Source organism: Desmodus rotundus, chromosome 10 (assembly GCF_022682495.2).
Source record: "Desmodus rotundus isolate HL8 chromosome 10, HLdesRot8A.1, whole genome shotgun sequence".
Lineage (NCBI taxonomy): Eukaryota > Metazoa > Chordata > Mammalia > Chiroptera > Phyllostomidae > Desmodus > Desmodus rotundus.
This window is the reverse complement of record NC_071396.1, coordinates 29,219,530-29,243,092: the sequence shown is the minus strand read 5'-3', so window position 1 is coordinate 29,243,092 and position 23,563 is coordinate 29,219,530. Positions and strand designations below refer to the sequence as shown.

At 55.5% G+C, this 23,563-nt stretch overlaps 1 protein-coding gene across 1 annotated transcript; it reads left to right on the top strand.

Annotated features, from left to right (window-relative positions):
- Positions 1-960: 960 nt before the first annotated feature.
- On the top strand, positions 961-22,490 carry PGPEP1L (pyroglutamyl-peptidase I like). Its single transcript, XM_024561971.3, is given in 6 exon segments — positions 961-994; positions 6,450-6,502; positions 19,934-20,056; positions 21,256-21,482; positions 22,201-22,345; positions 22,347-22,490. Coding segments are annotated over 6 exon segments (726 nt in total).
- Positions 22,491-23,563: the final 1,073 nt, after the last annotated feature.

Here is a 23,563-nt window from a genome sequence, read left to right as displayed (position 1 = left end):
AGCCCTTTCGGTTGAGTCTGACACAATCAAAGGCAGGAGGACCACCTCCAGAGGCAGACCGGGCGCTGAGAGGACAGGGGCTAACAGTTAGTGGCACCTGTCCCGTCAGTCAAGCACCGTAGGAAGCACTTTCCGTGGGCAGGTTGTGGAACAGGGAGTGCACAGCCTGCCAGGCCTGCCAGGGACTGGGGCCCTAGCCTGGAACTCCGGAGAACCCCTCCCACAAAGGGGATGCTGGGACCATGCCCATTTCACAGAGCGGGTGGGCCCGCAGGGGCACAGACAGGCTGACCGGCCTGAGGACCTTTAGCCTAGTGTGGGAGGGTTGCAGCCAACACTTTTAACCATAAGCTTCACCTGTGGTTTGGTTTTGGTTTCTTCTTTCTTCTTTTTTTAAACGTATTTTGCAAAATCAGTTTCAAGAACAACCAAATTTCACCAAGTCATAATGGTCGAACACAAGGAGGGACTCTGGGGAAGGTGTGGAGGGAGATTACTCAACAGGGGAAACCTGCCCGAGCAACTTACAGGGTCGCCCACTGTCCTGGGGAGCCCAGGACTAGAAGGCCTCAGCCCATTTTCATGCCCCTGACCCCAGAAACCCCTCTGCATCGGGCAAACAGGACAGATAGTCGCCAAAGGCATGTTTGAATCCAACTGAGCAGCCAACTGACCCAGACCCAAGTGGCCAGAAAGTCCCAGATGGCGCTCTGCCCCCCACCTATCTGTCACCCTCAGCCTGAGTCCTGGCTCCTTTTCAGGGGCATCATCTTACCACCCTGCCCACACCCACTTCTTCAGCCTTTAGGGGCCCCAGAACGCTGTGAGGACCCCACCCCCAGGAGCAGAAGCCTGGCGACCTCGTGGGAGGGCCCCTGGCGCTCTGACAGCCCATGTGCAGGCTGCTCCACAGCCTTCTGACCCGGGGAGGCGCACAGGCGCAGGCCCCACTCCGGTGTCATGGAGCCCCGGCCTGGCTGCGTGGTGGTGACCGGTAAGGCTGGCTTCCTGCTCTCCCATTTGCCGCTGCTGTTGGCCTGACCCCGGAATGTGAGGCTGTCTGGCTCTAGGCACAAACAGTTTGCTCATGGGTGGCAAGCGGCAGTGCCAGTAATTCCAGAAGGAAGCTCACTCCCAGCTGCGCCCTGGTAAAGACGATCAGGGACCGAGCGGCCTTGCTGCTTCTGCTTGTCATTCACTCTAAATAGCTGCTGAGTGGCATGCATGTAAGTGCCTCCATGCGGCCCAGGCTCAGACTGTGGCCTTCAGCCCATGGTGGGGGGGGGGGGCGGATAGGGGGAAGCTGAGGCTGACATCTGATGTCACTGAGTCTGGGCCCAGTGGGCCCAGGCGGCAGCTACCGTGGTGCAGTTTCTCAGCAAGAAAGGAGGAGCTGGGGTCCCAGGAAGGACAGGGATCGTAAAGCTGGAACAGTCCATCTACAGTGACCACCCCACAAAGGTGCACACCCCGACCCCCAGACTGGAGGGACAGCTTTGGGCCACTCAGAAAACCCAGAGGCACCCGAGAGCCACCCATTGGAGACGGAACCCAAAAGGCCACCTGGGAAGGAATGGCAGCCACCCAGTCTGGCCTGTCTCCAACACATCCCAAATCCAGCCCAGCCACCCCAAGTCCCTGTCACAGCTGGGCCTGCGGGCCTGCTGTCCTTACGAAGCCCTTACTTTCACTCAGACACGCGGGGCGTACTTTAAGTTTCGGAGTGGTGCTGGGTGCGGGCACCACAGGCGAGACCAACACCCCCTGTGTGCAGCGAAGTGAAAGTGGTCTGTCTTAACATCTTCAGACTGTGATCCAACTCCTCGGAATCTGGAAAAAGAACATTTTGGAAAACCTTTTCTATCCCTTGCTCTCACTGTGGTATTCTGGGGATAGACGTTGAGTGGTTCAAGTTACCCCTGAATTCCTAAGGCAAGTGTGCCCCTGGAACGCGAATGCTTGTAGCCAGTGAAATAGGAATACTGAAGCTCCGCAGGGACCCCGGCCTGTCCGATCAGCTTGCGTTGGCTGGCGAACGCAACACAGTGCGCTGAAGTGCCTGATAACCAGCAGTGGTTTGGGGATGCCCACCTGCTTCCAGAGGGTGGTCCTGGTCAAAAATGCCAGGAGCTGCCAGGGGCAGTCTTTCCGTTTAATTGGATTGGCTCCGTGTGTGAATCTGGCCAAGACAACTGGCATGGGGACAGGCGGTGGGAAAACAAGGGCTCTGACTGACAGCCGCAGGAACACGGGGCCCTGGGGATGCCTGCGCCCCTCCACAGGGCCTGTCTCGATGCCAAGAGAAGACTCCTCCAGCCCTTGCACAAGTCCCCCTCCAGGGCCTGCCAAGGTTAGAATGCAAACCTTGACCTTGCAGCACAAGAGCTCCAGGCCTTCGCCTGCCCAGCCAGCTCTCCTAATTTCAAACAGACACGAGGTGATCCGAGAGGGGCTCTGAAGCAGGACGTTACTTGAGCGAGTGCATGGCCCGTCGCGTTAGCATTCCTACCATCACCAAAGGAGGCACCTGCTTTCTCAGGGGTTTGGCCCTTATCACAATGCTTTCTGAAACTTCTTTCCTTCTGCGGGCTGCCCCCAGTGGCAGATACAGACTTATGTATTCCACAGCACTCAGTCACTGTCAGGGAACACAGCTCACTGCCCGGCGCAGGGACAGCAGCCGAGAGTCTCCATTCCCTGTGCACCACTGACACGGGACTCCCAGGCTGAGGACTCAGAGGCCCAGTCCTTGCCGGAATGGACTCCTGCCCTGCGGGCCCGAGGTCCGGGGCGCTGGGCTTCGGAGGCCGACACTGAATCACAGATCTGCCCCACCCCGGAACTCAGGTGAACTTGAGAAACACGGCCAGGACTCGGGAAGCTGGCCCTCAGGACCGCAGGTGTGTTCCAGACGACACTGGGAGCAGAGGGCCGCCTGTGTCTGCAGCCTGCAGCCCAGCACACAGGGCCTCCCACATGTCATAGGCCCAGGGGCCAGGCAGCCACCTGGGGCTCTGAGCATGGGCCCCTCTGAAGAGGAGATGAAGTAAGAGACCCCAGGGGTCTGGTCCCTCCTTCTAGCCACAGCACCCCTTAGGCCTTGTGATGGCTAGTTTCACATGCCAACCTCACTGGGCTGGGAGTGGCGGGGGCTGGGGAGGGACACCCAGATGTCTGGCTAAATGTTTTCTGGGTGTGTCTGGGGGCGGGGGGGCGAGGAAGGGGGTCAGGAAGATGTTCACACCTGAATGGGTGAGCTCAGTAAGGGGGATGGCAATCCCCGATGTGGGACAGCATCTAACTGACTCAGCGCCTGCGCAGAGTAGCAAGGCCCAGGAAGGCTGAACTCTCTCCCTGCCTGACTGAGGAACTGGATGTGGGCCTTCTCCTGCCCCTGGACGAGGACTTGACGCCTGGGGCTCCTGGCTCTGAGGCCTTCTGACTCGGACTGGGACGACCCCCACTTGCCTTTCCTGGGTCTCCAGCCTGCAATCGTCAGATCGTGGACGTCTCAGCCGCCACAGGCCCAGGAGCCCTTCTCTGTAATCAGTCTCTTTCTAGACAGGTGTCTACCCAGAAAGGACAAACACCTACTGTTATTCCAGAGAACCCTAACTGATACAGGCGCCTCCATACTAGTCATTCTGGGGGACACTCAGAGGCCTGCGTGCAGACAGAACTCATCGTGGAAGGGTGAGGACAGGTGCCCAACGGAGGGGCTTGTACCCAGGGTGGGGCGGTGCGAAGAAATGGCGGCATCAGGCAATCAGAGAGAATCAGGGCAGAGCAAGGGCCTGGCTGGAGCCTGTCCTAGCCCCAATGGGGCCACAGTGCAGAAGGACTCAGCGTTCAGTAAGCACCGACTACCCTCGAGAAACTGGCTGCACTTCCCACGCACGGCCTCACCCGGTCCACACACCCAGCCGCTCAGAGAGGTAAGGGGCTCGACACCGAAGGCCACCGCTCGACCCTGCTCTCCAAGCAGTGGCACACAGAGCAGTGGCACCATGTGCTTCACTTAATCCTCACGACAGCCCTCTCAACGACTACCATCAGTGCCCCCTACAGACGAGTGACCCCAAGCTCTGAAACGAGGGAACGTACTCAAGGTCACCCAGCTGTTGGGGCTGAAGTGAAAAGGTGAAGCCTGACCCCCACCTCTGAGCTGACCCTTCCCAGCTGTCCCCCAGGCCATGGCCTGGGCTCTGGAGGGGCCACTTCATGGTGTGGTTGCTGTGGAAACAAGCAACCGCAAGGGGGACAGAGTCACAAGGTGTGACCTCTCCCCAGGTCAGCAGGAAACCTTCCCTCAATGAGCCCCAGGAGGGGGTTGCTATCCTCCCCAAAGCAAAATTCTACAGAATTCTACTTATTTCTACAAAGTTCTACTTTATTTATTCAAAATTTTCACTGCAATTAAGTTATGAAATAGTACACAGTGTAGATGATTGTTCCCAGTTCAAGGAACAAGCTATTCCGTCCACCGGCCTCGTCCAGCAGCCCGGGCTCTGCTGCCTCCCAGAATGAGCCCCACCCCAGGGCCTTCCCCAGGCCCACCCCCATGGACGGGGCTGCCCCTGAATCCGCCCCCCCCAGGAGTTCCCCCAATCCACCCTGCTCCTCTTTAAAGTATTCTGACCCTAGTCCTTCCACGCCTCCCTACTCAAAATGTGGTCCAGGGGGCCAGCGGCCTCAGTACCACCGGGGGGCTTCTGAGGAATGCAGAATCTCCGGGGTCACCCCAAACCACACAATCAAGGTCTGAATTTTAACAAGATGTGTGTGGTATTAACTGGACCGAAGCACACAATTTTTAAATTTTCATTTTGAAGTAATCATAGATTCAGAGGAATTTACATGAATGGTTCCCCCACCCCTCCACGAACCACTCATCACCTTTCTGCCTTCGTAGATTACCCATTCCGGACATTTCCTATAAGCGGGATCACACACGAGGCAGACCTTCTGGGACTGGCCTCTTTCACTCGGCCTAACGCTTTCAAGGTTCACTCATGGTGGGACATGCGCCTGCACTTCACTTCCTTTTATTGACCGATAACAACCCAGTGCGTGGACGATACCACGTGTTGTCCACCCATTCAATGGCCGATGGACGTCTGTGCTGTCTCCACCGTTTTCTCTCCTCTCCTCTGCTGAGTGGCAGTCCACCATCTGGATGAACCAGAGTTTGTTGAACTGTTCACCCACTGCAGGATGTCTGTGTAGCTTCCCACTCTGGGCTGCTACAAATAAAGTTGCTGTGCACATTTGTGTACAGCTTCTGTGTGAAAATAAGTTTCATTTCTCTGGCTAAAGGTCCAGGAGCGTAAGCAGACGGTAGGAAGTCCACTTTCAGCTTTATAAGAAACTGTCAAACTGCTTCCCAGAGTTGCAAGGCCATTTTACGTTCCCACCAGCAATGTGTGTGTGACCCACTTTCTCCTCATCCTCGCCAACACTTGGTATTACCGGTATTTCTATTTTAGCCACTGTACTAGAAGTGTAGTAATATCTCACTGTGGCTTGAATTTCCATTTTCCTGGTGGCTGGTGATGCTGAGTATCTTTCTGTGTGTTTATTTGCCATCTGTGTATCCTCTTCAGTGAAATGCCTCTTCATGTATTTTGTCCATTTTCTCATTGGGATGCTTTTTTACTATGGAGTTTTGAGAGTCCTTTACAGAGTCTACATACAATGCCTTTGTCAGAGATGAGATTTACAACTATTTTATCCTGGTCTGTAGCTTGTCTTTTCCGGGTTTTGTTTCTGTAGCTTGTCTTTTCCCCTCCCAAAAGGTTCTTTCACAGAGCCACAGCTTTCCAGTTTGAAGAGGCCCAGCTCCACCAGTGTTTACTTTTACGGATCATGCAATGCTTCTGGTATCACATCTAAGAGCTCTGTGCCCAGCACTACATTTTCTCCCTCTTCCCTGCTAAAAGTTTTATAGTTTTTTACATTAAAGTGTATGATTTTGAGTTAATTTTTGTACAAGGTAGGAGACTCACGGTGAGGGGTTCATTTTTCTGCCTACGGGTGTCCAACTGTCTCAGACCCGTTTGCTGAAAAGGCTCTCTATCTACCACTGGCTTGCTTCCACACTCCCAGTAGCACAGGCCTGGGCATATCTGTCTGGGGCACCTCTGGGCTCTCTGCAAGGCCTGCATTTTAACTGGGCACTTGTGCACACTTTCCCAGGGCCTCCTAGCTCGGTGGGGGAGGGGTGGTCAGTCCCATGCTCCTGTTTGGCTCCCCCACAGTGCCTCACATAAGTGAACTCTGAGTATGGTCCCAGGTCAGTAAGGTCTCAGACCTCCAAGAAAGGGGACATGTGGCGTTGCAGGGACCCACAATGGCTCTGGGAGCCACAAGAGGTTCCCACAGGGGGAGACACCCCATCTGCCCCTGACCCTGGACCTGGCCAGAGCAAACCAGAATCTCTTTGGTTTCAGGTTTTGGGCCCTTCCGGCAGCACCTGGTGAATTCCAGCTGGGAAGCAGTGAAGGTAAACACCCGCCAGGCCCAGACCCAGAACACAGCGCCCAGCCAGTCCCTCCTGCAGCTCTGAGAAACCCAGTGTACAGACGGGCCCCTTGGGAGCCAGGTCCACAAGGGAGGGGAGAAAATAAATGCTCGGGGCCTCAGGAGAAGGGCTGGCCCCTGGTCCCTGGGCTGTTACTTGCCTGTCCCCAGGTGGCCCTTGGGACTGAGTGGTAAGAAAACAAGGCTAAAGGGACACTCCTGGGAAGGCTTGAGCCTGCCCCAAGAACTGGGTCCCCATGGCCCCCACCCTTCTGGGCTATGGGGCCTCAGTCTCCTCACTCACGGAATGGGGGGGATGGTGGTGCTGATGTTACAGGACAGTTCTGAGGAGTAAAGGGGTAAGTACGTAAAGCAAGCAAGCATGTCAATCTGTAAAAGCAGCTTTTTGAAGCTTCATGCCTGGCACAAGGTAAGCACTAAATAACTGGTTATTTTAACAAACACCTTCATTTGTAAGCAGGTAGCCAACTGGGAAAAAGCACGTCCTGGGAGAGTCCATGGGGTGGGGGGGTCTCATCACTACTGCAAATCACTTCTTCCCTTAAAGCAACCACCTCACGCACCTCTGACCGGCAATATCGTGCCTCTGTAAGATGAAGTCACAGGCAGGGCCTTGCGTGTACTCTCAACGTTTCCCAGTCCGGCTGGTGACGCAGCAGAACCACTTGGAACCTCACATGCGCCGCCACCATGTCGCTGATTTTCTAGCCGGTCCACGCAGATGCGGGATGGGAAGTCACAACTCCTGAGATAGATTTCGGAGTTTTTCAACCAGAAGCAGCTCAGAGAACCCCAGGCTCACTGCCAAGCCTCACACTGCCGCACACAGCGTTCTAGAAAGGCTGGGTCATGGTTTTCATGAGCTCCCACGTGTCTGCAGCCTGCTCCTGGGAGACGGGGCTTGCTCTGGGGAGCCCCGAAGGTCCCAGGCCCTTGCGTTTCCTTTCGCAATCTCCAGAATGGAAGAGTCACCTGGGTTCACCTCTCAGCCCCAACAGCTGTGACCTCAGGGACCCAAGACCAGTCACCAGCTTTTCTGTGCCTCGGTTTCCTTTCCTGTAGAACAGGGAGGTTGGGTGACTATGGGCGACATCACAGGCAGAGCCCTTGGGACGGGGTCGGGCACACTGCCGGCGCCTCCAGGCAGAGTTCACATGGCCAGGAGGCTGGCCGGTCAGGCCTCCCAGCTGCTGGAGAATGGAAGCTGACTTTGGAGACCCGCGCAGAAAGGGCCATGATGAAGAGGGTCATCTGGGACTCAGATTCACCGGTCCAGCCGGGGAAGCCAGGCGGAAACCGAGGCGGGCTGGGGGCTCCTGGGGAGTGGTAGGGGGACCCTGCAGATGAGACAATGGCTCAGAAACAAAATGACTGTAACCCAAAGCACTGCACTGGGAGACTCGAGTCCCTTCACTCCAGAGCAGCGCAGGGAAGAAAGGAGGCCCTGGGGGAGCCTCCGTGAAGGTCGGCTACCTTCTGGCAAGGGGGAAGACATTCTCCAAACCTCCCTGTGCTGGCAGCCCACGGAGTCTCTCCTGCAGTCCAGAGAAGCTGACGTGACATTGTCATCCCCACTTCACAGTGGAGGGAGGACATGAGTGCTTGGGGACACATGCCATGGAGGAGCAGTGCCCAGGTTCTAACCTCCGAAGGTGCTGGTGAGTGAAGTCCAGGGTCAGCCCCTCACCTCCCTCTTCCACGGGGGGAGACCACGTCCGGTCCAGAGGAAGAGGAGCACAGAGGAACACCAAGAGCCAGCCCCCAGTGAACCAAGCAAGGGGAGCACAGTGAGGCTCTTCACCCAAGTGCCTCCGGCCAGCGTGGCTGGCCTGTGCCGTGAGTTTACACATGTGTCCTCTCCGCAGCCCTCCTGCCAGCGCCCGACACACGGCGAGGCAACAGCCTGCTTGCTTGATCTTGCTCACCGTGCAACCGCAGGGCTGATGACCAGAGCAGCAGCCACGTGAGCAATGGATGAGGAAGCAGCAGTGTCCTGCACTGGCTGGCTGGAACCCAGCTCCCCAGCCCCGCTTGCCTTCCCCGTGGGTCCCACTGTCAGTCTCTGGCTTCCGCTGTCCCCTTTTTTGTGGGGTTTTCCTGCAGGGCAGAGTCCCTCTCTGTCTCTTTAGAGACTTTCTTCACTCTCAGTCTGTGGGAGATTCTCTCTTCCTGGGCCCTCCTGGGTCACCCCACATCCCCTGCCACTCTGTGGATGTTCTCACTGTGGTTTGGGACCTGACCGAAGTGTCCACTGACAGGGCCAGCACACTGTGGCCCAGCATCCACTGCAGGCCGGTCATCCAAGTGGGACACCGAGGCAAGGTCTGAGCGAGTTCACATACAGACATCGGACCCACTCTGCAGATACGGGAATGGACTGAGACGGGCTCTAGCTCACAAAGCACACGCAGCTCCCTGGGTCACTATAACCTGCACCCACAGAGGGCCTGGCCTGAGGCCCATGTTCCAGTGGCTGTGTGCTGACTGGATACATGAGCGGATGCCATTCTCTTCCAGCCTGCACTCTCCTGGCCGAAGTCAACCTGTCAATATCACGGGCGATGTCCAATGAGCACTCAGTCCTTGCCAGGCCTTGTCAATGGGAGTGTACAGACTTCCAGGCAGTGAGGAAAAGAATGCAATTCTGTACTTGGGGCACCTCACCTCTAAGAAAGGTGAGCTGCTAACAAATGATAACTTGGTGCATTTTTGCTGTGGTTGCTCTTCTATGGGAAAAGAGTGCTCTTATTTTAAAAGGGGGACAGTGCAGAAAAAAGTACGTACATGCTGAGAGCCCACAGTGGAGAGAGGGATTCCCAGACACCCAGAGGAGGACGCATGCTGCTGACCCACAGCATGTGCCTGGGCACTTCATGTGGCGCCAGCCTGCGGTGGGCGCCCTGCCCTCCCCGGTCACATCTGGTCTTGTCACTGGGGCAGTGGCTGCGCCGTCACCTTCTGGGTGCTGCACACGCTAAGTCTGGAGCCAGGACCATACCTTATTCTTTCAAAAGCACTCATGTCCTCTGCTCCTGTAGAAGAGCCCGAGCCTGGAAAGGCAGCGGATAAGCAAGAATTTTGTGAAACACACCACGGGTCAGCTGGGCAAGACCTTACGTAACTACACTCAGAATAAAGCCGGCCCAAGAGGCCGAGCGGTCGGGCTCCTGCCAGATCTGGCCAACTTGATTTGCAGGGTGCTTTCTCTTTGCTCTGGACAGGAGGTGGCCTCGTGCCTTCATTACACGCTGCTTTAAAAGTCGTCGTCATGAAGAACAGAGGGTGGCAGGTCCGAAGAGGCAGAGAAGCAGCGCCAAGCTGAGCGGCGCTCTGAGCGGAAGGGCGGGTCCCGCAGACTACACAAGGGAGCCGTTCCTTGGATTCACCTCTGGGTTTCTTCCTGAGAGGGCCTCTATCCTCCCACCAAAGCCCAAGACGAAACCTTTTGTGATGTAGGTGAACACAGACACACATACCTCGTATGACAGGCACTTTTCCACCCTAGCCCACAGCGCAGTTCATCTTATTTCCTTGATTAACACAGGAAGCCTGAGACAATGATAACCAGCCTCACGTTGGATGATGAAATGAGACCCCCGACACCTCCCTGAGGTCCACAGGGGCCTCACCTACTATGGCAACCCGCTCAGCGCCAACTGCTTCCCCAGCCACCACCCTAACGGGCTTTGTGGACGTGGGGCTCCAAGACCAGATATCCTTTTCCGTGACCTCGTACACCCCCTTCATTCAGTCTGACAGCTCACACGATGGCAACGGGGGTGCAGTCTCCGGGCTAAGACTCGAGGAAATCCACCCTGTCCTTCCTGGATTGCACATGCCGTCAGCAGGAGAAACCCTTCAGCCTGTTTACCTCGCTTCGCAGCATCCAGACCGGAATGTGAAGGGCACCAGGGCTTTACCTGTGCAGCCGTAAATACGGCGAAAACGTAACACACAGTGTAACAGCAGAGAAAAGCACATGAACAAACGTGACCCCGGAAAGCACACAGGTTACTCAGGGCAGCGGAATGCAAAGTCTGAACTGAGATTCCGAAGACAAGCTTTGTTTCCTCTTCATTTGGAGGATGAACAGGGCTCTGGGGGAAGACGAGGGAACAAGAAAGGAAAGCAATCGGGCATGCCTTTTCTCATCTCCACCCTCACATCTTTAAAGAATGTCAGCGTTGTATTAGGGATGCCACACCTGGGATTGCAAAATCCATGGGGCCCTGATGGGCCTGCAGGCTGACAGCTATAATCACCAATAATTATGCTGTACCCCTAACCAGTCTCTCTGGGGTGCTCCTGACTCTCCTGGCTGTGGGTCCCACCCCCAGGGCCCCAGCACTGACACACTGCACCTCCCCCCTGGACAGGGAGGTGGCTGACAAGTGTGTCCTCTCTTGCAGGCATTTTCAAAAATGTGCAGGCAGAGACTAATGATGCTGAAGGGTCTATGGCAGTGACATTTCAGGCACAGGGCTCCCCAGAGATAGGGAGATGGTTAGGGAACACAAGATGCATTTGGGGTTGTGGTCCACAACAGCCTCCTGCTGGGGTCACCATCTCTTTTGCCCACTTGTAAGACAATTCCTGTCCTTTGCCTGTCTTGGCAACTATGTTCTAAGATCTCATGATTTAGAGACAAAAAGTCCTTTAGCGATTATGGATTAAGCAGCCAAAAAATCAAGGCCAACTATTAAAGAGAACGCAACAGCCCTACACGTTGATGCCCCTAGTAACAGTGCTTCCTGAACGAGTGAGGCCCAAACTAACCGACCGCAAGGGAGAGAGACAGACCCGCTCGCCCAGTCAGAGATGCCGACACGCCCCTCTCAGTGTGGGTAGGATGCGCAGACAGCAAACCAGTGCAGACGCAGGAGATGGACAACCTACGCACCAACTTGACCTGGCTGACATTGCTGGCACACCCCGCCCTAGTGGGCAGGACACACCCGCCCTGAAGTGCCTACAGAGTGTTTACCAGGAGAGACCCTGCCCTGGGCTATACAAAGTCTGGGTGAAGGCAGAAGGGTCCCCAACACACGAGTGTGTGCTCTGGCCACCATGGACTTATGATCAGCAATCGGCACCGGAAGGATACCTGGGAAACCTCCGGATATTTGCAAACTAAGCAATACGACCAAAATAGGCCACGGGTCAAGGAAGAAACCAAAGGCGATGTGGGGCAGTGTCTGCAATGATTGGGGACGGAAGCGCCACGCGCGAGGACGCGCAGCAGTGCTGGAGGAGAAGGCGGGTCTGGATCCCTGACCTCAGTGCCCACCTTCACAAACTAGGAAAAGAAGAGCAAACGAAACCTGACTAAGCAGAGGTAAATAAGAAAGAGCCAACCAGAAATCAGAGAGAACAGAAACATAATAATGAAAAGCCAAAAACCCAAAAGTTGGTTCTTGTAGTAAATCAACAAAATTGACAAGCCTCAAGCCAGACTGATGGAGGGAAAAAAAAATAACAAAGGATTCATTTTTCTTATTAAACCACTGCCCGCCTTCCAGCCCTGAGCCCACACCTGGCTGCTCCCAGCAAAGTCTCTAAGGAAGGACCTCCTTTTGTCAATTTACCTGACCTACCAGTGGCCCTGACTACCTTTATGGGAGATACAGCATTGATGTTGCTCCCAATGTACAGTAAGGAGACTGAGACCCAAGTTGGCCAGATCTTTATCTTTCTCCTCTTATTGGCTTGAGAGTCTGCTGTGCAGATTCAATCAAATAAAATGGCCTGTAAAGACTGAGCTCAGCTATGCCTTTCTCAATGCCTCCAAGACACACCACCTAATCCTGTGTTTCCAGTATCAAGGCCACACCCCTTCCACCCAGCTCACCATCCTCAGATCCAGCCACCAGAGAGGTAGAGAGGCAACACGGTCCAGCCTCAGCCCGTCCCTGGGGAGCACGCGCATTCCATCCGGTCTGGATTTGCAGGGTGGCATGCATGTGGACAACTGGCATCCATCCCTAGCAGCGTCTCTCCGGGAGCCAAGGCCCACCGCTACTGGTCAGGCTCTCTTGCCATCACCTGAGAAAATGCCTTCTAGATCCTGATGCTCTGGAACTCTGGGTCTGGCAGGCTTTTGGGTACGGGAAGGAGCAGGCCCCGTTAGTCTCACTTAACCATTCGCCTGCCTAACAGACGGGGATGGCAATCCGAGCTAGGACACTTACTGCGGATTTAGTCTTTCCTCAGAGTGCACTTTGCAGTCAGTGGGGAAGAGTGGTGATGAAGTCCACGTGTTCAAAAAAAGAAACAACTCCATCTTATTCTCAACAGTTCGACAACATGCACTGTTCTTGTGTCCAGTCACCAAGGAGCAATGACACCGGACCTCCAAAGGCTGCAGAGAAACATGGAAAACACGGCAATTCACCCCTGAAAGAACCCAGGTGCCAAGCTGTGTCAAGCGTGTACTGTCGCAAACCCAGCCCCTCCAGAACTTAGTGGTGTCAAACAATCACTACTTTATTCTCTCCCTGGCTCTGTGGGTCAGCTGGGCTCAGCTGGGCAGTCCTTCTGCGATTCTTGCTTGGGTTTCTCAAGCAGCTGGAATAAGCTGAAGGCTGGGCTGGGATCAAGGAGGCCTGCCTGGGGAGCCGGGACAGCGGGCCACCTGTCCCTCCCATGTGAGTTTTCCCCGAGGGCAACCCAGCAGGGCAGCCTGAGCTGGCTGAGCTCCACGCATTACGAGGAGTCACAGGCCAGCTGGGGCTCCCTGAGTAGGAGGTGACTGCAGCAGGGTGTGAGTACCAGAAGGCACGCATGCACGCACTCGACGGAGGGCTGTCTTCACTCAGGTGGGCCATACAGCAGACCCCACAGACTGCGGGCCCAAACAACCGACGGTTCTTCCTCACAGCTGCAGGCTGGAATTCCAAGACCAGGGTGCCAGCACGGTAGGTTTTCCTGCGCCTGACCTCACATGGCCTTTCGCTGGTGCATGCAGAAGCAGAGGGAGGGAGAGGAAACGAGCTCCAGCGTGAGAGTGCTCTGGTCTTGTCCTGCCCTTTCAGGGCACCAAACCGGTCACGGGGCGCTGCCCTCAGAGCCTCGTCTAAGCCCAAGTACCTCCCAAAGGCCTCGCCTCTACATGCCATCACACTGGGGACAGGGCTTCAACACACAGATTTGGGGTGCTCAGTCCTTCAGTCCGTAGCTGGGGCCATCCTGGAGATGAGCCCCCACAAGCTATTACTGTCACCCTTCAGCAGGGCCACACCAACCCCGCTTCCAGCAGCCAGGAACAGCATCATGCAGTTCCCATACACCCTATTAAGCCAGCACTCTGAAATCAAGGCAAAGGCCCCTGAAAGGAGTGGAGAGGTGTCATTACCTCCACTCCATTGAGTGTCCTGACTGGTCACCTTTCAGGGACGGAAAATGATGTCGGCAATAATATATTGCATCTGTCCAATTGGGAAATTTTCCTACGCTTTTTATGGATGTGGGTCTCACGTGGTGGAGCCCGACTATAACCACGATCAGCGTGGGGCACAGGTACAAGCTGCCGCTTCTCCACGTCCTCACCAACATGTGTTACCTTCTGGTTTCATCACGGCGACCATCCAGACACGGGTGATGTTCTGTTTCTAGTCTGTGAAGGTGAGACAGAAACGGACGTGGACCAGTGTCTGCAGCTGGACTAACGAGGGCCTCGCTGTGCACACCCACAGCCATGGTGCCCTGAGGGAGGACAGAACATGTCACCCTGGAGGAAGGGACACCATGGGGTCAGAGAGGCCCTCCATCTCTGACCCTCTTTTTATTTATAGCTGAGTAGTTCCGCCGGTTAAAGGTTTTAGGGCTGCACCACCCAGTATTCATTGCGCTGACCCCAAATCACAACCAAGGTGTGCTCACGAGTGGGACCGGCAGACCCACAAAGAGAGGATGACGCGAGTAACGAAGACCTGAGCGCACGGCTGAGTGCCACCTTTCCCACCCTCTGACGAGCTCAGCGCCAGCTCCATACAAAAACAGTGACAGTCTGATAAGCCGGCCAAAAGGCGGCCGGAACGAAGGAAACCGTGGAAAATGCAGACGTACACCCACTTACTAATGATGAAACCTACCTGAGGTGTCTATCACACCTCAAGACATGAAGACATCAGCTCATTGGAGTGAATGTGTGTGTGCACTAAAGCATTTGTTAATAGGGACACGTGATCAAAAATATTTGGAGCACTGACCCAGATAGAAGACTTGGAATCGTGGGGTCACTGATTTTCAGGACTGGGTTGGTCTCAGCCACCATGTGGTGGCTCGCAGGTCCCTTCCATCCAGCAGACCCAGAGCAGCCCGTGATCCGCCCTCATCTGTCATCACTCCCTGGAGACAGGCACAGGCCCGCTTAGACCGGGGGCCAGAGCCCAGCACTCACAGCAGGTAGGAGGCTCTGCGTCCACAGCCAATGGCTGATGGATGAGCAAGGGAAAGAAGGATGAAGAAAGGAAGGAGAGAAGGAGGGTGTAGGGAGGGAAGGAAGGAGATCTACGCACACATCTCCAAGCCTCGCTCTTCCCTTCCCTCAGCACACTCCCACCAACCCTCCGAGCGCAGGCCAGAGCCCTGGGTGCAGCCCTGCTGAGCTGCAACCCCACAGGCGTGGTCACGCTTAGCCTCACGCAGCCCAGGCCCAGCACGGCCCTTCCAACCGGGCCTCCTGTCACCCCCTTCTATTTCTAGTCACTGTCTACCCCACCAAAGTGACCCTCCAGGACACACCAAGCCCTGAGCAAAAGCACCACACTGCAGGAGCTTCAGGAGTTTTTCTGGAAGTCCTGAATGAAGAAATGCACTCCTGCTTCCTCGTGCTGGCCCTGAACTCTCACTCAATAAGGGAAAGAAGCAGAATTTAGAAAAACAGCAACTGTTTTGCAACGCCAGTTGGTGCCACAGGCCCGGGGAATTTAAAAAAATCCCGTGAGCAACTGGTGTCCTTTTCCCTTCTCCGATTCCCTTTGCTAAGCTGCCATGTGCTCCTGGCGACCACATTTGGGATGACCTGGAAGCAGAAGACATGGGGGAGACAGGCAGAAGACCTGCCTCCTCCCCACCCCGCTTCCTCAGGACCCAGCACGGGTGGGCTGAAGGCATCCTTGAGGGATTATGGACCCTTCATTGGCACGCAGCCCCCCGCCCAGTCACCCCTTTGGCTAGAGCAGTGCCCTGGATGCCACTTTGGCGAGCTTGCCTATGCCAGGCTCGGGTCCCCCCGCCTCGAGCACAGAACGCTCTGCAGTTCTAGTTGGGAAGGCGTGCCAGTCCGGAAGGCACAGGCCCCTGGCGCTCCCCAGGTCTGCGCAGAAGCTACACTCTCTTTGCTAAAATAACCAGCCTTTCTCAGCAGAAAGGGTGGTGGCAGCCAGCGGCCTGCCGTCTGCTTGTGCAGAATGTTCTACTTGCTGCTTCTGACAGGCCCCAACTCATCAAATTCTAATAAATGTCACTCTCAATAAAGCCTGTACATGACTTTCTCAAATTAATGCGGGCTAATTATAAGCATCAATCCCTCAGACAAAGCCCCGATTCTGTGCCAGGCAGTGTCCTGGGCGCATTTCGTGAATCACCGCATTCAAACAGCATGCCCAAACGTACTCTGCGAAGGGTGGCAGAGCCGGGCCTCAAACCCCTTCCTCTCCCTATGCCGCTATCGCTGGGGCCTGGCTGCAGCCACACAGCCACCTTCTGGCTGTGTCCTCACAGGTCCGAGAAGGAAAGGTTCTGTCCCCTTCCTCCTCTTACAATAAGGGCACTAATCCTATCGCAGGGGCCCCACCACCAGGAGACTGTCTAAACCTGATCACCCCCAAAGGCCTTACCTCCAAACACCGTCACACTGAGGGGGGAGGATTCTACATTTGAATATTGTTGGGGGACACGTTTCAATCCGTAGCACCTCCCACACCACAGTCCAGCTGACCACATGTCCTGGTGGCCTCATCAGGATGGCTACAGGCTTCCCAGGGCCGCCAGAGCAGCCTGGCCAGGGCCTAGGCGAGGCCTGGGACCCATGGAGGTGCAGTTACTGCCCTGACTGGTCTGTTCCCTGTGGGGGATGTCCGTTAGCGCCTTCCCCTGCCTGAAGGGCCCCAGGGGAACCAGCTGGCCTTGGGACTTCCAGCCCCACCGCATGGTCAGCCGTAGTCTCCGCCTCCCAGGGAAGGCTGGCTGTCCCTGTCACTGGTAACAGGGAAGACCTGCCAAGCTACAAGCTTCCCTTCATCAAGACAAAAGTGGAAGGAGAGAGGAAGAGGGTGATACTCTAATTAAGAACAGCAAATACATCAGGAAGATACCAGACAATAATACCAAGGCTATAGTACATGGACAAGTTCAAGATTATACTAGCCCACAATCCCTTATCTGCAATTCTGATATCCAAGGATTCTTCTTGGCAAAATTTTTTTTAACTTATCTGGTGACAAAAAGCGACCTGAAGTGACACGAGGCAATGTGCGGCCTCTGCATTCTTTTCCACCTAGAGCGCACATCCCCACCCCCTGGCTGGGCACGGAGCGCAGGCCCAGCCAGGAGACCCGCAGGGACGCAGCAGGGGCTTCCACAGTCAGCCTGCAGCCAAGCTTGCTTGAGCACCCACTAGACCTTGGAAGGGGCACCTGATCAAAGCAGAAGCAGGACCTTTAGACCGCCTGGGCATCGTCTTTCAGAGAAGTAAAACACACAGAGGTGTCGTGTCCAACGTGAAGCACTCTCCACCCCACACCAGCTCTGTGAACGCCAGGGAGGCCCACCGCGTGGCTTCCCTGCACTTTCCACCATGGCCGGAGTGATGCCATCGGTCTCCTGGAAAGCATGGCCTTAGAGAGTGCTATAGGTTGAGCGTCCTCATAAAGCTGGTGACTGGACACAGAGACAGATGTGCAAAGGAAGACACCATGAATACTACAGAGACGCTGCCCTAAGCTACCGAATGTCTGGGACTACCAGGAGCTGGAAGAGGCAGGGTGCAAAATCCTTCTGCTACAGGGCTCAGAGCCGGCCCGGCCCTGCCTGCACCTTCAGAGTGGGCCTCTCCCCTGCAGGACTGGGCAACCACACAGTTCTGCTCTGACCACCCAGTCTGTGCTGCTTCGTCATCCAGCCACAGGAAACTCTCGTGAGAAGCTCCCCACACCCAGCCCCTGAACCCGGACATCCAGAGATGCTCCCTCCCCTCTCCCCTCTCTCACCCGGTTTGGGCTGGGGTGGACAGGAAAGGCTGGGATGGAGAAAGAAGGGGGTAATCACTCCATGGCCTGCCTTGGTCTGGGCTTTGCAAGTGTGCCCACCAAGAAGCAGAGCTGCATTTTCACGTGAGTTGGAGGCACCGAGCAATTGCTAGGCTGGTTGGGTGCTGGGCCACGGCAGGCCAGCTGGGCTGGGGTGCCGCCTGCAGCCCTTGGGCATGGCTTTCTTTGCAGGCTTACTGAGCCTAACTCCTAGCTGTTTCCACTGACAACGGAACTGGAGCAGCGCCTCAGGGCACAGCCCTGCAAACAGACTCCTAGGCAACCCCACTCGATTTGGGGTTCTTCTGCAGCCTTCGCTCAGAGCCAGGCCCTGTGAGAACTCCCCAGGGTAGGAGAAACTAGTTCTGCACGGGTGGGCGGGCTGGGCTCTGAGAAGCAGCTCTGAGCTAAGCCAAGGTCTCTTCACCCCCAGGGCAAAGCAAAAGGGGACGCCAGAGCGGCACCTCCAGCCCTCGCTCCCTGAACTGAGAGCGTGCAGAAGGGCTGGGGCCTGGGCTGCCTCGGTGCCCAGCCCCACTCCCTCCCTCCAGCACAGGGGCCAAGGTGGCACCACAAGACCTGGAAGCCCCTGGGTCTGTCTGGCCCACGAACGCCAACCTAGAAGCTCGATCTACTTCCGCCATTGCCCCCAGTCCACTACCTGGCATGCCCACCTCCTTCTCACCTCCCACCTGCACAGTCAGGTAGCTGAGAGCGCCCTCCAGGACCCCAGTGGGGACACAGGTTTAGCCTTACCTTTGGAAAAGAACAGAGCTTGAGCTGGTCGAGGGAGCAGGGCTGCGGAGCGGTGCCTGGAGGGTGGAGCAGAGCCCCTCAGGAACACTGAGCTGGCCGAGGACAGACCAGAGACACCCCAGTCGGGTGGAAGTGCCCCCACTGATGACAGCAGTGCCGGCAGACCCACGTCTGGGCAGGCCAGGCGCATGCGAGTGCTCCGGAGCCTGGGGCAGGGCCCTGCAGTCTGCTGCCAGAAAACTTCGGGCAGGCCTGGCATCCCTGGCTGCCCTCTCCATCCAAGGACGCGTGCTCCTGGACGTCCCGAAACACCAGGAAAGGGAGTCAGGAAGGACGGACGTACTAATCCCAGCCTGTGACAAGCACAACTCCTGGCCCAGGGGAAGGACTTGGCCTTCTCAGGGACGCTTTTCGGGACGTTCCTGATTTAATGCTTGCCAACGGTGAAATGCACACTCTTAAGATCTCTCTCTCCTGCTTTTTCTCCTCCCAACCTGTCTGCCCTTCCTCTTGCCCTTGAAGGAGGATGTTTCCTGACCTTGGGTGTTCCCTCTCCAGATCTCCCCTAAACCCATGGCTTTGGCCACCCTGCCCGCCAGTGTCTCCCAGAAGCCTCTCCGAGCTCCAGTCACGCAGAAGCAAGGGACCAGCTCCCTTGGGTACTTGAAACTCGGCAGGTCCCAAATCAACGCCAGGATTCTCCCCCAGTCCACCTCCACCCCTCCTCCGTCCTCCCGGGATGCAGCTCTGCCTCATTAGCACCTAGTGCGCACCCTTTGATGGCTCCCTCCTGCCCTGAGGAGAAAACCCAACCTTTCACAAGGCACTCCATCTGACTTCCGCAGACTTTTCCAGTTCTGTTCCCATGCTCCCCCCGCAAGCCGGGGCTCCCTGCCACAAGAGGTGGTGGTGGGTTGCTTGTCAACATACCTGGGGGTGCTCCCGCCTGTTAATGCTGAGGTCAGAGTCCAGGAAGGTTAAATATCCAGCCCTGGCCCCAAGGCCTCAGGCTCTCCTGCCCACCCCTACCCCTACCCAATGCCTCTGCAGTGACCCCTTCTGGCATGCATGACCTTCCCCAGCTTCTTCACCTGGCTCACCCCATCTGTCCCTTATAAGTCCCCTGTCTGTGACCTATGTCCTAACTTGCAGGCCAGGTGAGATATGCCTCTTGAGCACCCACATCTCGACGGGAGCAGCTTCCCTGGGCCTCGAGGGGCAGGAACTGTGGTTGTCCCGCTGGCCCCTCGCCTCTGTGTGAGCTCCTTGAAGGCAGGGTTCGAGCCCCCAGAAGGCCCCCGGGAGTGTGATGGACAACCCAAAATGTTAGCTTCCTAGGGATGCCCCCTTCCACCCAGCGAGGCAAGTCTGCCTGCTTCTTTCTACAGGAGCTCTCCAAGCTGGGCCTGGGGAATGACATGCAGGTGGAGCTGCGGACGCTTCAGCTGCCCGTGGATTACAGGGAGGTGAAGCAGAGAGTCATGAGAATCTGGGAAGATCTTCAACCGCAAGTGAGTGATGGCTGAGAGCCAGTCGGGGTGGGGAGAGCTGGGGATGGGATGGAGCCCCAGGGCCTACGAGCCCCTGGACCCAAGTTCTAGGGTTGGTGTCTGAAGTGCGCCCCACCCCGGCAGCCCACCTGTATGGTCCTGGCAGATTTTATAAGGTCTGTTTTCTGGAAGTTTAAGCTGAAATACTGTACAGATTTTGGAAGAAGATGCTGGAGAGAGAAAAGGAAAAGAAATGGAAGCTCTGTTGCCAACCAGGACTCAAAAGATAGGTACCACCTAATAGAGGTGCCCTGGGGTTATTTCCTTGCCATGCTCACTCAGGGAAGGTTGGCAAGGACTTCTAAGGACCTGGAAGGGCAGTGGGAAGGCAGACCCCGGGGGAGGTGAGATCATGGCCCACCGGGAAGGCCCACCTTCATCACACCCAGCTGATTCAAATCGAACAGTTACTATATAAACAACTAGTATAGCCCCGGCTGGTGTGACTCAGTGGACTGAGCATGGGCCTGCGAATCAAAGGTCACAGGTTCAATTCCTAGTAAGGGCACATACCTGGGTTGTGGGCCAGGTCCCCAGTTAAGGGGCATGTGAGAAGCAACCACACATTGATGTTTCTCTCCCTCCCTTCCCCTCTAAAAATGAATAAATAAAAATAAACTGGTATAAATATCAGAAAAAATACGGACAAGCTGATGAGATTAACAAAATGTACACCTCTAAGCCACTAAGACCATGACCCAAAAGTTTTGATAAAAATACTTAGCAATTTTTTCAAGAGGGAAAATAATCAGCTCCAAAAATTCTTACGCTATTGTATTAACACTGTTACCAGCTTCCTATACCAGCGGTTCATTAAAGAGATACCATTCCCTGGCACCAGCTGGAGCCGCGCCCCCCTCCTCTGGGAGACAGGGGTTGGGAAGGAAGGAATATTCTACCCCGTTTAAGAATATTTTGAAATATAAAAGCATTCAAATGCAAGACCCTGGGCTTCCCTCCCGCTGTTTTCCAATCCAGCATATTAATTAGGGGAAGGCAGTAGGCGGTGGAAGCATCGAGAAAGCGCAGGTCCGGGCATGCACAGTTGGGGTTTGAGAGATTTTGCCGCCTTGCACTCGTCCTCTGCCCGGCCCTCCCGTGACAGTGGCCAGCAGACTCGCCTCAGTTTCCCTGAACTCCCTGCCGTCCCGTTTACACAGCTTACCGTGCACGTGGGCTTGGACTCTGCCGCCAAGGCTGTGGTTCTAGAACAGTGTGGCAAGAACCACGGCTATCGCGAGGCCGACGTCCGGGGCTTCCGGCCCGAGCTGGGCACGTGCCTTCCGGGTGGCTCGGAAGTGATCGAGTCTCGGGTCAGCATGAAGGCCGTCAGCCGGCGCGTAGCGGTGGAAGGCGTGGAGGTGGCGTTTTCCCGAGATGCGGGCAGGTGAGTTCTGTCGCGTCACTGCGCGGGAAGAGGAGGGTGGCTGCAGTGTCCTCCCACCCAACTTCCCTCAGGGTGTCCCCGTTCCCTGCTGAGAGGCCACCGTGTGGGGTCCAGCTGGACTCTTGGTCACGGGGTGCCTCCTGGGGTAGCCCTTGCAGACCAGTCTGGGGTCTCTCCACCCTGGCACCCCGGGTCCCCTCTTCCGAAAGCTGCCATGCTGCGTTGGTAGAGAAAAGATGTAAAGGCGTATTCGGAGAGTCGCTACCATGTTGTGGATGCTATATTTTCTTTCTCGCGGCGGAGGTGGTGACTGCAGGATTCTGATGTAGCCCCAGATAGAGATTGTCTCACCTTTGTTTCTCCACACCCTGACTCCCAGTAGGTCGTTTCTCCTCCCTGCAAACAAACAAACAAACAAACAAAAGAATGAATGTAGACACGGATGAGAGGGTTCACGAATTAACGGTGTCTGGGTCCAGTGTTTGAAAATCTGGTCCTTCCCCAGTTCGGCCACTTGCTCCTTATGAGACCCTGAGGCCGAGAGCCAGTTTCTCCCCAGCTTTTCCCAGTAACGTGTTCTTTCCAAGGCAAAACCTTCACCTCCCTGGGTGGCTGTCCTCTCTCATGTTTTGGGGGTGCCACATCGCCACTTCTGCTTACCTTTGGCTGAGGTCAGAGGCTGGCCCGAGGAGTAACCTCGCGTCTCCTGCGGTTGCAGATACATCTGCGATTACACCTACTACCTGTCTCTGCATCATGGAAATGGGTGCGCGGCGCTCATCCACGTCCCTCCATTGTCTCCCCGGTTCCCCGCCAGCCTGCTGGGAAAAGCCCTGCAAGTCATCGTCCAGGAGATGCTGGAGGCAGGAGAGAGAGCCCCGGTCCCAAGCCCGGTCCCCAGAAATCTCGACCTCGGTGGTTCCAGCCCTGGGAAAGCAATTGAAGGGCTCCTCCTTTAGGGAAAATCAAACGGCTCAGGCCTGTATGGGGAGCTCAGCAGAGCTTTGAGAGGCTTTGAGAAAATTGCTTGTAAAACGGTTTACACAGAGGAAAAAATTGTGAATTAGCCCAGCGAAATCCCAGAGTCATTTTATTGTCAGACGGCGGGAGAATACTCTGCAAGGCAGACATTTCATAAGGGATTAACTAGCTTCAGTTATGGTTTTCATGACAATAAAAGGAAAACCTTGTAATTTTTTTTTTCATCTTAAAAGATGCAGCAGGCCTGTGTGATTCTGCCCAGATTGCCGGGACCACAGGCTGGTCCTGCAGAGCCACACGTGGCAGGCTGATCCGTGACCAGCTGCTCATGAGGACCCGTGCGGGTGTGGCCACGCCCGGTGCCCCAGTCCTGGCCTCCAAGCTTCTGCACCCAGGCGCTGTGGGCAGCTTCTGAGCCACTGAGTCTCAAGTGTTAGTTTTCCCTTTTCCTTCATAAACTTTATTTTTAATTGTGGTAAAATACATGTGACCTAAAATTGACCATTTTATCCATTTCTCAGTGCTCCGTGGCATTGTGTACGTTCACTGAGCAACCATCATCTCTAGCACTTTCTCATCCTCCCAAACTGAAAGTGTGCACTGATTAAACAACATCTCCAACTCTCCACCCCCCACCATCACCATCGTTCTACCTGCCGTCTCTAGGGACCTCATATGAATGGATTCACAGGGTTGGTCCCTTGGTGACTGGCTTACTCCACTCAGCATATCCTCAAGGTTCATTTATGTTGTAAATCAGAATGTCTTTGCTTTTAAAGGCCGAATAATACTTCATTGTATGAATAGACCACGTGTTGCTTACCCATTTATTTTGTGATGGACACTGGGTTGCTTCCACCTTTGGGTCAGTGTGAATACTATGGTGCACACCAGTGTGCACATGTCAGGTAGAGTCCCTGGCCTCAGGTCATGTGGGCACACACCTAGAAGCGGAACTGCTGAACTGAGGTCATTCTAGGGGTACTTTTCGAGGACCTGCCGTACTGTGTACTGTTTGTCCTGGCAGCCACACCATTTTATACCTGTACAGGTGGTGTTTGGCCTGAAAGCAGAGGCCTATAGCTAAGTTTGGCTTCTGT